Source organism: Poecilia latipinna, unplaced genomic scaffold (assembly GCF_001443285.1).
Source record: "Poecilia latipinna isolate Pla-1442-1.1 unplaced genomic scaffold, P_latipinna-1.0 Scaffold1046, whole genome shotgun sequence".
Lineage (NCBI taxonomy): Eukaryota > Metazoa > Chordata > Actinopteri > Cyprinodontiformes > Poeciliidae > Poecilia > Poecilia latipinna.
Genome location: NW_015113662.1, coordinates 2,307 through 20,530, shown reverse-complemented (window position 1 = coordinate 20,530; position 18,224 = coordinate 2,307). Strand labels below are relative to the sequence as shown.

General features: G+C 37.2%; 1 protein-coding gene across 1 annotated transcript; it reads right to left on the bottom strand.

Moving 5' to 3' along the window:
* Positions 1–1,401: 1,401 nt before the first annotated feature.
* tub (TUB bipartite transcription factor) lies at positions 1,402–17,786 on the bottom strand (the record flags this gene model as incomplete). Its single annotated transcript, XM_015051465.1, has 11 exons — positions 1,402–3,134; positions 5,039–5,210; positions 5,326–5,424; positions 5,616–5,730; positions 7,708–7,820; positions 8,037–8,228; positions 10,843–10,964; positions 13,243–13,395; positions 13,936–14,073; positions 15,566–15,728; positions 17,700–17,786. Coding segments are annotated over 11 exons (1,488 nt in total), but the record flags the coding sequence as incomplete, so codon positions are not given.
* Between the last annotated feature and the right edge of the window lie 438 nt (positions 17,787–18,224).

The following is an 18,224-nucleotide window of genomic DNA, read 5'->3' as shown; positions in this document are numbered from 1 at the left end:
CACTCAGGAATTGACTCCAAATTTGGAGCTGAAGAACTTGTGTCCTTTGTTTTACATTTGTAAGAAGTCAGCAAACCAAAGTGTTCTAGTGTTAACAGCTGGATAATAAACTGTTTGCACTGTTTGTTCGCTGCTTTTCTCTTCTTTATTACCGTCAGCTCTTCAGACAACCGAGCAGTTAGCAGCGCTGCTAATTCACTGTCATTCCGTTACAAAACTTATCGCTGTGTTCCTGTCGTTCCCTTGAGCAGCTCTCTGATAGCAGAAAGGCATGTCCGTAAACAAGTTTTACAAAATACTGTACAATAACCGAAAAGAGAGATGTAACTTCTATTATGAATTAGCAAAACCCTACAAATTACAATGAAATACTACTTCCGGTGGGCGCCGGAAGTAAGACCGATAATCGTTTCCGCAGTAAGCCTCCGAGGAATAAGTGGATATGGTTTCAAAAAAAAAAGCTGCTACTACTCTAACCTGCAGCAACATGCCTCTTTATTTCTACACACACATATTGTGGTTGGTTTTCCGTTTCTAGTTGGTCATTAACAGTAATAGCAACAGTCTTCAACTACAGCTGGGCATTTTAATTACATTGTCACAAAAATGTTTCTGTCTTCACAGATGATTTCAGCTAGCTGTTGTTTTAGTTCCAATGTTATTTTTACTGATCATGTTGCATCAACACAGGGGGATGTTTCAGACTTCATAGACATGAAATAAGATTGCAATGTAAAAATCTTGCAATTAGGTACAGTTACCTATACTTTTTATAACCTTTTACAAGTTGAACATCTCTGCTTTTGCACTAAGCCTTGCTATTTTGATAACTGTATAGAGAGATGGAATAATAATAATAATAATAATAATAATAATAATAATAATAATAATAATAATAAGTTATTATTGAAGTTATTATTATTATTATTATTATTATTATTATTATTATTATTATTATTATTATACTAATAACCAATTTTATTTATAATTCCCTTTATATGTCAAGTTTAAATTAATACAAATTCAAACATATTTCCTTGTTGCAGCCACATTTGGGTGAACAGTCAAGGACCAGAACAAAAGAACAAAATTAGGTTCTTTAGCAGCTTTTATGTTTTCGTCCCTCTGATGACTCTAAAATACAAATAGAAATATAAACACCAAGAAAGTGGTACAAATGAGAGGTTTGAAATCAGGGTACAACAGTGACTATGTGATTTTATATGCTTGGTTTAAGTCGTTTAAGTCAAACATTGTTGTCTCAGACATTTCTACAATTTGTGACATAGTGTGAATGCTCTGGTTTTTACCAAAAAAAAAAAAAAAAAGATAGTAGCTGGGATATGACAGGGATATGACAGATTTTTGTGATATTTTACTAGTATGAAGACATCCAGGATATTTCATTTGACAGATTGTAAGTTTATTTTTCTCATGATCAAAGGACTTTGTTTATACCATCAGAGTAAAATTGTACACCATTTACTGTACATAATGACGAGAGCACTGAAACCGGAAAATGACAGAACCTCTGGGTCCTGGACACATGTGAGAAAAGCAGACTATACAGCAAGAGTATCAACCATTTGGAAATAGAAATTTCAAATAGAACACAACTGAGTACAAGAATAGCACATTTGTTAAAGATCTTCTCAGAACCCACAGTAACAATAGCGGTATCAGCGATTGTTCTTTGCTGTCGTTCAGCATATATTTTTTTCAATGGTTGTAAAATAGAAAATCTACTACTTTACATGTGACAAAAAGAGACTCTGCCCTAGAAGAAGCAGGAGGACAAATATTTCAAGTAAAAATGTGAGCAGTGTGTGATGTATTGATTTACTGCCAGTTAGATGAGGAATGTATTAAACTCTTTAATGGAGCATAAAGTTCATGAAAATGTCAAGAGAAAGATATGAGTTCAAACAAAAGGTGGATTCACTCTCTTTGTTTGTTGGCAGTAGGTCATGCTGTGTTAATGAATTTTGAAGGAAATGAGCAGAGTGAATTTCTGAAGCTAATTATAATTTACCTACAGACGGACTGAAACTTTGGAATGAACTATCTTGAATCTTCTGTAGCCAAATGCTATTCATCCATACTGAACATATATCTGAGATACACTGAAGTTTAGAGAAATACCTTCGGTGAACGCGAGGATGGCAAGAAACACAAAGATTAATTCAAGTTCAAGTCATTTTGTGGCCAAACTTTAAAACTGGATTTCATCTTCAAAGGCACAATAAAGTATGTACAGCAATATATCTTTCTATCACGTAATTCAAAGTAAAGTGCACCATCATCCTGTACATTCACATTGAACAGTGTGACACAATAAGTGGTAGACGGCACTGTGTAACATACCTTTACCCTTTTCAAGTTGGAGTCTCTAATTGATTCTTTTGGAAGTAAGTGATTTTTTTTTTTTTTTTTGTATTGGCACCAAAACAGCCAATACTGATGAAGTTGTTACAAATGACTGCAGAAAATAAAATGACCATGCGATGAAATATGGAAATAACAAAATACTCTGATCAGCATGTTATCTTTGAATTCATGCACAAGGACATGTGAGACTGTGCTGTAGACTACAGAAAGAAAATATACGGAGTTGCTCAAACACACTCTTTGTGTGCCTGTTAGTTAAAATGTACAAGTAAGGAAATGTTAAACTTCTAAAGCTACTACGTAAAGAAACAGTGCAGGTTTTTATAATGCAGTTGCAGTATGCAAAATTACAATATAAGTCAAGACCAATTCCTTTGATTTTACCAGTGGATTACTTTTTGTGCTTGTTTTCTTCCACAGATCATAACCATTTACCCCTTTTCGACCGCAGGCACACATAGACACCGAGGACTTGAAGCCCGCAATGTATTTCGCAGTATGCAGGAGTTCCAGGGCATTGGGTGATTTAAAGATGTCAAACCAACCCGAGGGATACACAAGCAGCCCTTAAGGACAGACAGATCAGCTCTTCTTTGAACCTCAGATTTGAGTTTATTCACAGGCAAGTTTACTGTCAAAGCTGGAGAGGGCAATGGCAAAGGCTTGCAGCGCACACATTGGGTAGTTATAGTCCATTGTGAAGACGTCCTCCGCCACACGGCCGAACTGCATCACAATGTAGTCAGCTGCAAAAGAAAACGTACATTTTACTCAATCGACACTGACACAAAAAAATGAAATTGTATGTCCTAGGAGTTTCAAATTGTCAGTAACAACAGTGAGTGAAAGTGAGGAGACAGAGGATGCTTTGAAGAATCAGTCGACACGGTTACCAATACTTGGGTTTATCAAGGGATGAATGTTGGGCTTGCATGAGGTTGAGTGATTGTGTTGTTCAGTTACGTGGCATATGGTATGCAGATGTCCCAGAGGCCCCATGTTGGAACCAGTGGGTAAATAAAGACGCCCACACATCTTGTGTCATCTCACACTATGTTGGAAAGATTGAGCTCCATGTGGCAGACAACGGCAAAGCAAGACAACCAGCCATGTGCATATCCAATTGCTATCAAGCTCTGCAAAGTGCTATGCTTTATTTAATTTTTTTCTAAACATTACCCTTTGTGTCTAGTGATCTTTCCCTTCTGCTTGATTGACTGTTGCTCCTGCAACTGCATGTATCACATTGTTGAAGTTACGTTGCCACTCAGTATGACCTTTATGTGCATTCTATCCATGAACGCATCTTTCAAAAAAATCTAAACTTATAATTTGGGTAAAAAGATTAGGTATACCCAATTCCCAAACAGCTTGATAAAATAGCTCTTAGTTGTAAACACTTGCCATTTGTATTTCTGGATCAGTTTCTCAGATTGTTTGCAACACATGATGCTTGTAAATTGCAGCTCTGATGTCACTCCAAATAATTTCATTTTAATTTTATCTGAGGTCATGACCTTGAGTGGACTATTGTAGCACCTTGGATTATTTTCCTCTGGTCTAATTTACTATTGCACTGTATATTGACCGTGTTTTGGACCACTGTCCTGTTGGTGACCCAGTTTGGTCCAAGGTTTAGCCAACAGATAGACTGATTCCCATCTGAATGTAAAAAAACAAAAAACTTTCCCATACAGTGGGGATCATGACCCCTCTTCCACCACGCTCAGCAGTTTTCACAAAACTTTTGTGCTTAAACTGCATTTGATTTTAGCCAAACATTGTGGTTTGAACTGCGAAAAAAATCTGTCTTAAATGCAAACCTAAGCTGTGCTGCCATATGCTTTTCAGAGAGAAAGGGCCTTCCACTGGCAAGATGCAAAAGTTAAGAAACAAACTAATGGCTGTCAAGTTTGAGATGTGTAAGGACGAGGAGTTTTAGAGAATTGTGCTTCCTGAGGTTACTTGTGAATTATCTTTATCACAGCAGATTGATCAGGCTCACTAATTTTAGAATAACCACAACTGTTTTTACAGATTGAAAAGCGGTTACAATGTCCTTGCTAAAGGTCACTTAGTTAATAACCCCTAATTCTTTCAAAGGTATAAACGGCCTTTTACAGAGTTGGTCACTTTCGCTGATGATTCATTAATCATGTGCGTGTAATTAGCAGCATTAGGCTGCTAATTCCCTCTTGAATCTGATGAAAGAAGTGATGCTGTGCTTCATTTTTCTCATGACAGTATTTGACCAGAAAGTTATTTTGCTCATTTATTTTTTATTTTATTTTGTTGTTACCTACACGTTGTTCTCCTCGGCTGTCTCACAAAAGCCCTGAATAACTAACTCATAAGACCTTTCACAGCTAATAAAATGCTCTGTTAATGTCTATTTCTTTATCTGTTCAACATTGATGTTTTTTTGCAGGAATAGCTTTGCTGACGTCACAACATCTTTTCAATTTGCTACATTTATTGCCCTCGTTGCTAAATTTACTCAATTAAAATGATTTGCCCCGTGGTAATACACGCTCTGTAAAGTGAGCCATCGGAAAAAAAACCAGACTCTGAACATTATGCTGTCAATGCATTACTGAGAATATGCATCATCCCCCAAATGTAAAGTGATGTCTAGACATTTGGCTCTTACGGTCATTGTCATGAATGATTTGAAAGTTTTTAACAGAAGCCTGCGTGACTCTGCCGTGGAAGTTGAGAACGTAGGACTGAGTGTCGTCGTTCCACACAGGTGTTTTGTTGTGAAGCTCAATCACACTCTCTGTGTTCTTGTTCTGCCACCTGGCCAACAGTGACTCATGCTCCTGAAATGAACAGCAAACAAACACCTTCAGCAACAGCCATGTCAGTTTTATGATCAATTATAAAACTATTGCAGGGAGTTGGATAGGTTAGCACATATGCGGCAGCGAGACCTACGTTACGCGGCCGGATGGACACCCTCTCATGGTCCATGTTCATTCCTGGAATGATGACGCTCATTTTGCGAGGCCCTTTGAATCCTAAAACATTGGTTTCCTGTATTGAATAGATGATGAACTGGTCAAGATACAGCAGAAGCGTGCTTAAAGAAAAATGTGCCATGTTTATAGTTTTAGTTTATAATTTTATTACTGCAATCTCACATCCCTCTTTTTCTGCAGAATATTAAATGTATAATTGCAAATCGGGTAACCACTGCATTTCATTCTCAGGATATTTATACTCACATAGCAAATGGCAGCTAGTTCTTGGCGAAGATTGCTGGCTTCGAGGCTGGTGGTGCTCTTCATGGGGTTCAGACCATTGTCATAAACAGTAAACTTGGTTCCCATGAGGTTTGACCTGCAAAAACAGCACTATGCATTCAAGTCTAATTCAAGATTTGGTGTGTGGTTGATGTGAACTAACATATAAAGCGCAATTCAGGTGGAAATTGAGGTGGCATTTCCTAGCGGCTGTATGGAACTAGCCCTTTCATGCATGACTTATGATTCTTTATGCCAGGATTTTTTCCTAATTTTTTTGGTTTTTCTTAAGGCATAAAAAGGTGGGGAAAATAACTGTACAAACAAATTCTTTTTCTAGATTTTTTTTCCTAGGTGATCAGTTATAATTTTCTCCAAATACAAAGTTGTTATTTGGAAAATATATCAGTAGTATTGATCTCTAGGGATTACTTGATGTCACAATATCTTTTTTTTATCTGCAAGGGTAAAAAAAAATAAAAAATAGAAGGAGGGACTGGGTTGGTCGGCATGCTTTCCGTCTGTCAGTCATGTTGGATTTAACTATAATTCTGCAGACGTAGTTGATAGTGTATTTTATGATGCATTAGTGTCCACTTCAGAGTTCTGTGTGCATTTATAACATAAAAATCTACAAGAAACACAATAAAATGGCTTTTATATAGCTGTCCGCTGTAGTGACCACTATGCATGAAAGGGCTAGAGTATATTGGTGTATGTATTTATTCAAAGCTAAAAATCCTCTGTAGGATCATTACAAAAGCTGTAAATATGTGAAAAGGTACCCTCATGTTAACAATTATATTAACATCAGCTTAGAGAGCCTTGGAAAAGTGTTCATTTCTAATTTCACTTTAAGCGTTCTCACATGTTGTAACTTGTAGTTAGAACATTACAGGTTTGTTGTAATATTCCAACAAACTTCAATGTATTTTACTGGGCTCTGATCTGAATGCCCACGCAAAACCTGAACTAAATAACATTTCTGAAGCGTTACAGTCAAAGGCTAAAAATTTGCATTGATATCCACAGCTCCAAAAGCTGAGTCTATGTGTTTTTTAGAAGGCACACCTCACTTCGGCCAGTCCTCAGAAGAACTCCTTGAGAAATTAGATGCAACAGTTCATAAAAGTATAGATCTCTGTCATTTTTTAAGAAGGATTGTAGCTCTAGTCTAGAGGTTTGAGCAGCGGTCAGGCCACCTCTGAAGATGAAAATGCGTAAAGCTGTGATTGAGTTCCCATGGAGTTGCTGGATTGATGTTCTCTCTGAGGTTCACAGTACAACGCCTCATCAATCCAAGGCTGCAATAATTATTTTTAATCAACAGATCATTGAACATTTTAACAAAGAACAATGACTTGCAATCAGTCACATTTTTCAGAGTTATGAAGCTTCTTTGATAAAAACCAAATGAATGAGCCACATTAATCTCCACTAATGAAGGGTTCTTAAAAAAATGCTACGTTCAATTGCCACGATCAAAAGCTCATTTATATCAGCACTAAGAGATCTGAAATCAACCAGACATTAGTTTTCCAGTGTTCAACATTCCCTACTGTTTCAGACTCAAACTTCACGCATTCCCAGTCTATAAATATGGAAACTGCAACAAAAAAGAAAAATCCTGTAAGGAAGGCACACAAATGAATGACAAACAGAAGAATGGATGACCAGATGGATGAATAAAAAGATTAATGAAGGGATGAATGGTTGGAGGAATTGTTTGTATGACTGCTGGAAAGTCAAACAGATGAATGGACAGATATAAATACAATATTTTATTTTTTAAAATATGTTGACAGTGCAGCAGGAAATAAAGTCTGAAAATAAAAATACCCTTTCAGATTCTATTTTCTTGTTATCCATACTTCAAATGCGGAAAGATAGAACACAAATTCCATACTTTCCCAGTTTTTCCAACACCGCACAGAAACCCCGGTTTTAAAAATTCCACCATTAAATGCAGGCTGGAGTGCTGTCACTTAATTTAGAGTCAGTGTGTCGGTAATTTTTTGTGATGCTGCAAAAACATCCCCTTTTGCAGTGCAACATGTTTTTTCAAAGGATTCACCTCAGTTTTCCAATGAAGCTCTCCCCACCACGAGACAGATCAGTGGGATCTATGGAGATGAGGTAATTGGAAGTTTTACTCTTTTTTCTTTTCCTTCCAGCTAACAGGAATACCTGAGGAAAATGGAGCCAGAAACCAAAGAAGAAAAAAAAAAGAAAAAACTTGTAAAAAAAAAAGAAATACAGTTGCATCAATGTATCATTTAAATCCAGTAAGTAGAATTACATGAATGTTGTGAAATAGACATTTACTACACTTTTCAGAAAAAAAAAAACAAAAAAAAACCTGACACAATCCTCTGTGAAATGCTCGTCTCAAAGCCTTCTCACCTTCTTGCCATCCTCCCTCTCCAGGTGAAGATAGTAGGTAGGATACATTCCCCTGTCCATGCCTTTCTTGTCCCTGGTGATTCTGCATTTTACTCTGACACCCTGTGGTGCGGGTCGCAGAGAAAACTCCTCCAGATCCTCGACATCGATGGCAGGTTCATTTGTTGGCGGAGTGGGTGCTGAGGCCACCTCCTACGGAAGACAGCAGCCCACTGAGGGTGAAATGGTGGTCGGGTGGGAGATATGTCATTAGGGAGTTTTGTTAAAACAGGCTAAATGAGTCTGAAGATCAAACTGTCCACAGGGACAGAAAATGAGCACACTGTGCCTAAAATAGAGCTCCAGTGAAGGAAAGAAGATTGAGTTGACTGAAGATGGAGATTAGTCTAGCAGAGAGAAAATATGGAAAGTCAAAGCTGTAAACACAGTGTCCAGACATGAATCATTTTCATTTACGAATGATGAAACATGCAATTTATTGTTCCAATGGTAGTAAATATCCTTCGGGCCTGTAGCGCTCACAGATTATCTGACTACATGATTTTAGATAAATATTATCGATGCTCTGCGACAGACTGGCGACCTGTCCAGGGTGAACCCGCCTCTCACCTGAACGTTCGCTGGAGATGGGCACCAGCAAAACCTCCTGACCCCATTAGGCACAAGGGTGTACAGACAATGGATGGATGGATGGAAGGATGGATGGTTGGATGGATGGATGGATGGATGGATGGATGGATGGATGGATGGATGGATGGATGGATGGATGGATGGATGGATTATCAATCACTTTTACTCACGTCGTGTCATCTTCTTCTCTTTTAATGTAAGTTGCATTTTAGTTGCCCATTTAAGTGAAAATAATTTAATTGTTTACCTATACCTGTTCATTTTTTTTCTTAAATTTCAGTTTTACTTTGATTGACTGACAGACTCTTTGTTTAAGAATTTTACTACAGTAATTGTCTTCTATATTTACATGATAAGGAAGACTAATGATACTGAATTAAATTATATATTACAAGGTAAATACAATTAAATTATACGATCTCAAATCTGCATTGCATTTTAACTGATCCTGACCATTTTTTTTTTTTATCCAAATAACAAATGTTTTGAGTCAAACATTTCTGAAGCGACTTAATCTCTATTTATTTTTTTTGCAACTGATTTCCTCCTGGCATTTTGCAGGTTGCACTAAACACATGCTCCACAGGTCCAGCAGATGGGAGCAATTTGCTCTTGTTTATATGTCAGCATGTAGACGACCTCCATTCAGCAAGAAGCTGAAGAGATGCAGGGTAATGATGAAAGAGATGCAGAAAACGTTTTCCTGCTACAGTGTGATGCGACCATAAAAAATGGTGGTGTAAAAGTTTAGCAGTTTATAAAATTATTACACCTGTCCTTTAGAAAAATATTGCACTAGTTACATGTTCACACTAGTCACCACTACATGAGAATAAATAAATAAATAAATAAATAAATAAATAAATAAATAAATAAATAAATAAATAAATAAATAAACAGTTGTAAGTGATGTCATTGTCCTAATTTAACATAAGAATTAAAGAAATGATCTGCTTTTTCTTACATTTGGTTTCCATTACTGGGTGCTCACCTGACACCTCTCTGTTCTCTTAGTCTCAGGACAACAGGTAAGTGGGACAGAGATCCTCAGTGCTCCTTACTTAATTAGCACAGTAGGGACAGATCTTCTTCAGAGTGTGTTTGTTTGACTCCTATTTATTAACCTCCGAAAGTGGAGACTCTGTAGTTAAGCGAAATTTTCACAATTTGTTGCAGATGGGTTTCGGTTGAATAAGGGATTGATTCCACCTTTGTGACATGTCTTCAGTAAATATTGTTCCTCCGTTTTCTGTAGAACTGAAACAGCTCTGCTCTTTGTAAATCCAAAACTATTTTTTTTGGCATTTTTTTTTTTTTTTTTACAAAAAGGCAGCAATCCATATTTTTGTTTGTTTTAGAGAAATAAGTCATAAATTTGAGATGACATTCCTTCTTCATACATACACAAAGGGCATGCCAGATCTCCCTTTACAACTACTTTCATAATTACAACATGCACGCTGTGGATTAACCATTTTAAGTCTCTACTATCAGTTTGCTCTTGAGGTTTCTCAGTGCAGTCCTGCATCTTTTAGATGTGTCCATGCTCCAACACAGTTGGATTAATGGCTTATTTTACCTTCTTATTGTGTCTTTAGGTTCTGCAGGGAATCATTACTGTATTTCTTGAATCACTGAAAATCTAAAACGGGCAGGGTACAGGCTGCTGACTACTACAGCTGGACTCCCATGGTCTAGTCGCTGAACAGCTTGCCAATTTAAGGTTATGAAACACAGGGAGTGTTGATGTGAACTGTGCTGGGGAGAGCTGTTTTCAGGAGTATGCTCCCAGATCACAGTAATCTCAAAGGGGTATTCTTTGAAGGGCTCAGTATTTCAAGTGTGTTTCCTGTACCTAAAGACTACTTTACTTCCTGGAGTCACACAATTATGGGATTATTAGTAGCTGAAAGATCTTGCCAGTTGATTTGAGAAAACATCAGTACAGCAAATAAACACAAATGATGGGTCCGGAAATTGCAAATGACTTTAATTATATTAAACTTTCATTTTCAATTTCTTGAACTTCAAGCATAAAATTGCTAGGAGTGAAACTGAGCAACATAATGAACTCGCATTCTCTCTCTGCTCATTATTCACAGGTCTATGGCAAATGGGCCAGAGTCGACAGGCAAGCAGAATACAGGGAAGATGTGAAGAGGGAAATTCATCTTACCTTGCATGACTTTTTGCTGGTGGCAGAGCCTGGTCTTGTGTTGCTGTTGAGCTGTGACGAGCTTGAGCTAATTTCATCGTCATCGTCCTCTTCTTCATCAAAATTCATACTGCTGGAAATACCTTTGGAACACAAACAGAAGAGAAAAAAATGAAAAATGAAAGAAAAAAACCACCTGCAGGATTGCACATTCTAGATTTATTGCTGTTGAGAAGATTTAAAATTGAAAGCATCTAAACAACATTAAAAAATATTGTATCTGTTTTAATTTAAATGTGGTAATCAATCAATCAATCAAGTTTATTTATATAAACAAGACAGTTCAGAGTGCTTTTTTACATCATTAAAAACTCAATATAAAAAGTCACAAAAGATATCATATACTGGAGTCAACAATTGAGAAAACCTGTAACAAACATTATATTTTTATTAGCGACATCATCAAAATCAACAAAACACATCAAATATGTTGGTCAACGTTTCACTTCTTATAGTTCAATAGCAACAATAGACAGATGGGATTTAGTTGAGATTTAAAGGAAGTCAGTGTTTCAGCTCTTTTGCAGTTCTCTGGGAGTTTGTTGCAGCTTTGTGGCGTATAGAAGCTGAATGCTGCTTCTCCATGTTTGGTTCTGGTTCTGGGGATGCAGAGCAGAACCAGAACCAGAAGACCTGAGCGGTCTGGAAGGTTGGTACAACAATCGCAGATCTTTAATGTATTGAGGTGATAAGCAGTGACTTATAAACTAACAACGGTATTTTAAAGTTTATTCTCTGAGCTACACAAAGCCATTGTAAAGACGTTAGAAAAGCTGTAACCTGCTCTATCTTCCTAGTTTTAGTGAGAACGCCAGCAGCATCGTTGTGGATCAGTTGAAGTGGTCTAATTGATTTTTTTTTTCTTTTTTTTAGGCAGACCTGTGAAGACACTGCAGCAATAATCAACCCATCTAAAAGTAAACACGGATGAATTTCTCCACGTGTTGCTAGAACACCTGGAAATGTTCTTCAGGTGAAAGAAGGCCGACTTTCTAACTGTCTTTGTGGGAGCATATTGATATTAAATAAGACGGGTCGTAAGTCAAGATTTTTGCAAATTAACAATTTGTTGGTAACATAACTAATCTAGAGTTATTCTATTGCCAGAGTTATTGCTTAATGTTCTGCATTCTGAGCAGAGCTACTTATTGTTTTAAAACAACTGTGTCTTTTTTGGGGGGATTGTCTGCAACATTAAAGAAACTAGTAAAAAAAAACAGTGGGTGTATCTCAACACCTCAGTTAGCAAAGTCTAAATGTAAACAACAAATAACCTCCAATTTAAAATGTGTTTTATTTCCAGTGTTAACATTATTTCACTTTTTCTATCCAAGTTAATGTGGGCATGTGCTTAATTTTGTAAAAAAAAAAAAAAAAAAAAGAGAAGCAGGATAAACTCAGATCTATGTTTTCTAAGAAGATCAAAAGAGATAGTGGGTTATTTACCAAAAGGCATTGTTACCAGTTGCTCCAATGTGCCTATAAAATACTTTTATTTTTTTTTCCTGTGACCTAATTACCACATAAAAAATAAAAATATTACATTTGGTTTTGGTTGACTTGCTACTGCACCATTTCCCTAATGAGAGCTGGAGAGTGGAGATGAGGAGTGTGACTGACAGATGAGAGAGAAGAAGAGCGGCAATTACCATCAGACAGACGTTTGAGGCCGAGTTAATGCAGTTCGTCACACATCAAGAGTGGAAACCCTGAGTTGGTAATTGCTCCCATTTGTTTCGACTTTATGTGTAGGGTGTATGTTTAGCTGAAAGAAATGTTAGGCTTCCCTTCAAATCCTAACAACACTGCTGGTATTGTTGTTAGGATTTGAAGACGGGTTTTTATCAGGTGCTCATTTGGACACGTGACAATTACAGAGACATAACACATTCAGGAACTCTGCATATTTGTTCCTCATGTTAAAAAATGTATTGATTTTATAACTGTCTTTTTTTTATTTATATAAAAATGTGAGTCTTTGTTGATTGCTACAACTAATATTAGAGCTCAGCCAAGGAGAAAATGAATAAGTCAACATGATGTCTAAGAGCCACACTTTAATTTCACCTGAGCAGTCACTGTTTTTAAAGATTTTAATCCATTGTCTATAACCAATTTATCCTTGCTGGGTCATGTGGGGGACTGGTGCTTAATTCCAGTGGTCATTTGAGTGTGCTAGGAATTACAAAATGACAAATAATTAGAATAATCTACATTTTGCTGGATTTCAATAAGCTCCTTGCTGTTGAGAGATTTAGTGTCACTCAGAGTGTGTGGTGAGGATGATAACCTGTCCAGTATTTCAGTGAACCAGAACGCTGTGGATGTCATGAAAGACTTTTCAAACAACAGAGGTTTTACCTTTCTTCAGCATGGTGACACGAAGGTCCTGCTTACTCTGTGACTGCGTGCAGCTCATGACCGGCTCTGCCTCGCCTTCCTCTGCAGCAGAATGGCCCACCGTCAGGATCTGGATCTGACTGTCGTCCTGCTGGGCAGCCGGGCTGTTGATCGCTGCCAGGTCGTCATTCACCAAGAACAAACTTTGTTAAAAACGCTTCTCAGTAATGTCTATTTCATTTCTGCTTCACATATCAAAAACATCTTTGCGACTGAAATACAGATTTTCTGTTCAACCAGGAAATCTGCAGAAGCATGTCAATGTTGTATAGTGCCTGCTGCACATGATAGATAGAAACAACAAGAAATTGCAGGTAAGTGATCTAGGATGTACATCAAATCTACAGCTGACATTTGCAAACTCGTGATCTCTGATCTGCATAATGTTTCAGCCTCTAATGAGACTTCCTGTCACATGTCACTGCAGAGCTTAGACACCGACAAAAAAAAAAAAAAGAGAAAAGCTACACAGATTATGTTTGCTGCCAGGAGTAGTTTGAACAGTCAGCTCTTCAACTGTGATTGTTATCCAAGGATCCAAGGATAACAATTAGAGTGGAAGCAACACTACTTGTACACTGCTTGTAGTAAGTAAATATATAACATAATGTTATATATTTCATGGTCTGTTGATTTGAATTGTGGTGGGCGAACCTTTATGTTTGCCCTTCCTCTCCTTCTTCTCACTGCCGGTCTGCGGAGTGGAGCTGGCCGATGCTTTGCCCTTTTTGGCTGAGCGAGGCAGCTGAGCGTCCGAAATCACCTTCACCTCCTCCCGTTCAGGATCTTGCACTGGAAAATATTCAGGTGGTGAACAGGAATGGAGAGCAGGATTCAGGAAAGTGGTATTTCAAAAAAAACAAACAAAAAAATGTGTTCATGTCTAAAATTTTGATGTAAATCAAATCTATAATTTCTATACAAATAATGCTTTTTTTTTGTTTTGTTTTTCCTATAACAGCAAAGCTTAAAACTATTTACTTCTGTAGCAGCACTTTTACAAGTTATAATTAGATTTTCTCAGATAAATATCTCTTTCTTTCTCTCTCTCAGTGAAAAATGAGGAATTTCATAGCTCTAAGTCAAAGAAACTAAACATTTGGACTGGGAATTGCTGCTCAGGGATATTCTCTGAAGTCAATGTATACACCTCCATGAAAAAGGAATAAAATTACAAGCTGTAATGTGCATAAAATAAAAATAATTGTTTTTGTTTTACATTGGCACAGCATTTTGTGGGCACTTTGCATATTGCCGAAAACACACTGAGAATGTTTTACAGCTGTAAAAATAACCTAAAATTTGATGAGAGCTTAATTTCGTTCTGGATTGCATTCCTTTTCTAAAATTGATTCATTATTAGAAAATCTGCACTCTTACATCTTGATTAAGTCTGTAATGGATTTTTAATTTTAACATGTTGTGATTTTTATTTGGCCAATTTCCCAGTGTGGTGCTGATTTCATTTTTCTTTTGGTCAGTGAAAACTTACCACTGCTGTTAGACAAGTACAACATCTGATTGTTCCAGACTTTGCTCTGCTTTCTTCACAGAGTTTTAGTTCTTTTCTCCCCACCCCAAATACTTTTCTTTTCCTGGCATGGCATGTTAAAGCAGTTGTGTAAGATCACAGCATACAACACCCTTGGCCTCTTTCAAAGTTTCCTTTCACATTATTGATGCTAAATTTCACAGTCAGGAGACTGGAACATTTTTCTACTGATGACATTTCAACCAGGTTCGCGTGAGCATCTTGCGATCACATTTGGAGATCATTTCTCTAATCCTACAAGCAAATCTTTTGGAAATAAGAAAATAAATTTTCCAGGCAACGTATTTCTGTTCAGAGCTATATAATGCTGCTTAATAGACTCTGTACTGAGGTTTGCCAGTTATTATTATGGAAGACGATGTGAGAACTGTTTGACGCTGCAGTTAACCAGCCAATGTTCTAACAAGCTACTTAAGATGTGAGACCGTGTTAAAAATAACCAGAGCACAAATCTACTGGTTTTGTGCTCTCTGTGCTTCCATTTTAATTTAGCTGTTCAAGTTTTCCACATTTTTATTTCACAGAATGGTAATGAAAGCAAACGGTTTTACACCAATCCGTATTCTCTAAGATTATGCTCTGTTCTGTTTTCTAATTCTCTCTATGAAACTGGAATTTATAATCGTGTCAGAAGGTTACATCTTTCTTAATTCATACATCTTTCTTTTTGACATCTGGCTTAATTCTAAGCAGGAGAGTTTCTGAACTCTTTGTCATTTTGGGCTTTCTCACCATGGTAGATGGTGCTGCTGTTGCTGCTGAGGTACGATTCGACCAGCGGGGCCTGCTCTTCGCTCTGTTTGGTCCGACGAGCGCGGGACCTCCCGTCCAAGTTGGACTGGACCATTAGAGGCTCCTGCCTTTTCTTCTTCTGCTTCTGTTCAAGGAGGGCTCGCTGAGGGTTTGAACACAGACCAGAAGTCAGACAACGAAGGAACAGTTCAGGCAAATAACCCATATTTTACGAATGTCAACATGCAAATGAAAAACAAAAGCTTTATAAATAAAGGTGTATGGCATGGCATGCAAAGAAAGAAGGTTTCAAAAGGTTACACCACCCTAACCTTCTGCAAAAAAAAATGCAGGAGGAGTTTGTGGAAGTTATTTTTAGCTGTTATCTGCACATCTAAAATTCTGAGTCAGTCTTTTCAAGCATCTTTGTCATAAAAAAAACACAAAGCTTGGAGGATGCACCTTGATGTGTCTTAGAAACACCTTCAGCAGTATTGTTAAGTAAATACTTTTGTGCGTCAGAGCTTTTTGAGAGGCACATGAAAGATCTTCCTAGGCAAGAGGATTTAGTGCTGCTAACAGTGTTTTCTGGTGAGCTGTTTTAGTTGCTTAAATGCAAGTTGGAACAAATGTATAAGACGAGTATACATATGTATAAGAAACAATGTTAGATGACTGGAAATGTGCTGCCAAACCAAATGATCTGTTGCTAAATGGATTCTATGGCTTTTATCAGGACTAATTATACCCAACTAGAACTCTTTAATTATTAAAGGTTTCCATTAGAGAAAAAAATTAGATTGTACTGTAAGACTATGAAAAAAAACCCCACTAAATCACATCACAAACTAAACAGAAATAGCTTTGTATGAACATTTATCTTTCATAAATGTAACTATAAAAAGACACATTATCATTTCTCCCTGTCTGCCATGAAATTAGATTAAAATTTACCAAATAAGGCTGATCAAAATTATTTCTAATGAAAGCAGAACAACGAAAGAGATTTTTTTTATTGCTTTCTTTATATCAGAAGTAGGCATACATAAAGATTATTTTGCCATTAAGCTACTGATAAAAGCCCAAGTTATGATGTCATAGCTTTGTAAGTTCCCTCTTCTTTTATATTTGAGTTAAAGGGAGGGACACACGTGCATTTATGTGGTTCTGGGTTGGCCTGTGATGGGCTGGTAACCTGTCCAGGGTGTACCCTGCCCTCTTGATGGCTGAACATGCACAGCAGCACCCCAGGGCCCTGAGAGGATAAGCGCATGTAGAAAATGGATAGATGGTTACATGTTCTGAAAATTTCTGTTCCTTTAATCCATCCTGTGCCACAGAGCACTAGCAGTTCTACCTCGTCTTGCAGAGCTCTTTACAATTAAATTTGCATTGGTACGATCTAAAGAACGTTAGCATGCAACAAGCAAAAGACGCAATAGGCGGCAAGCTTTCTATGGCTCAGTTAGAACGTTAAGAGATGGAACCATGTCAGAATGCAAAGGAATGATGAAATGATACAACTTCATCTCTGTTATTCAAACAACAAAGTCAGCTTGCATAGATGCCGAGTGAAGCAGCCGCACGCAAACCCATCCAATTAAATACGACAAAACCGAAAGAAAATTCAAAGAGCTCAAAATGTATTTATTCAGTGATTTTCTCTTCCTTGCTAAGTATTTTTACTGTGTTTATCATGGAGCTGAGACAGGCTGCCTGGGAGCGTGTTAGGTTACAGTGTTGCTCACAGGAAACAACAACATCAGTGTCAGTTTTCTGACTGCCAAACATCAGTTTGACTGAGGATTCCTGGACTCTCCAATTCTGACTCATGGTCCTGTTATAATCTGTTGTGTTAGAGAAGAAAAAGAAAGCCTGTTGAGAAAACATTTAATGAGAATGAAATAATGTGGGCAGTGGCTCAAGACCACCTAGTGTGTTGTTTTCTTTCTGTGCTGAAGAAGCACAAACCGTCTCATCAGAAAGCCCTTTAGGAAGATAACAGAATCCACCGTGGGGTTTTGACTCGAAGTTGACTGATGGAGCAGTAGCAGCTTTTGATGATAAAGCTGTCCTGCTGTGATTGATTTGTTTTTCCATTTTTATCATAGCTGTGAGAACATCAGAGGCTCACCTGTCTGTCCAGTTTCTGCTGTCGGAGGTTTGTCCCTTCATCGTCTAAAGTGCTGCAGAGAAATGAACGGAAGAAAAAAAAAACAGGCTAGAATAAACATTTACTAAAAAACAAAGATAACTTCATGAACAGTGCTGTAAAAAAAACATGTATCCCTTTTAATAATTTTCTATGTTTTTAGTTTACTGTCACACGGAAATGTTTCTGATCATCAAGCAACATAACAATCTTCCAGAAGCAAATTATGGAAAATGTTTTCAAGCATACAAATTACAAATCCTGGAGCAAATGAAACAATGCAAGAAAGTGGATAAAAGTAAATCATTAAAATGTCTAAATACAGAGTGGTGCATTTGAGTGAATATATCACATTGAACAATGCAAATACCAGTTTAGAAAATCTATTTACATTCACTAAATGCATTACTTATGCATGAATGCTTCAAAAATGTCTTTTCAAGAACAGAGGGAAAAGACAAAGTTCAGACTAAAGGAGAGCACACAGGCTTCAGTCCAACCATGACT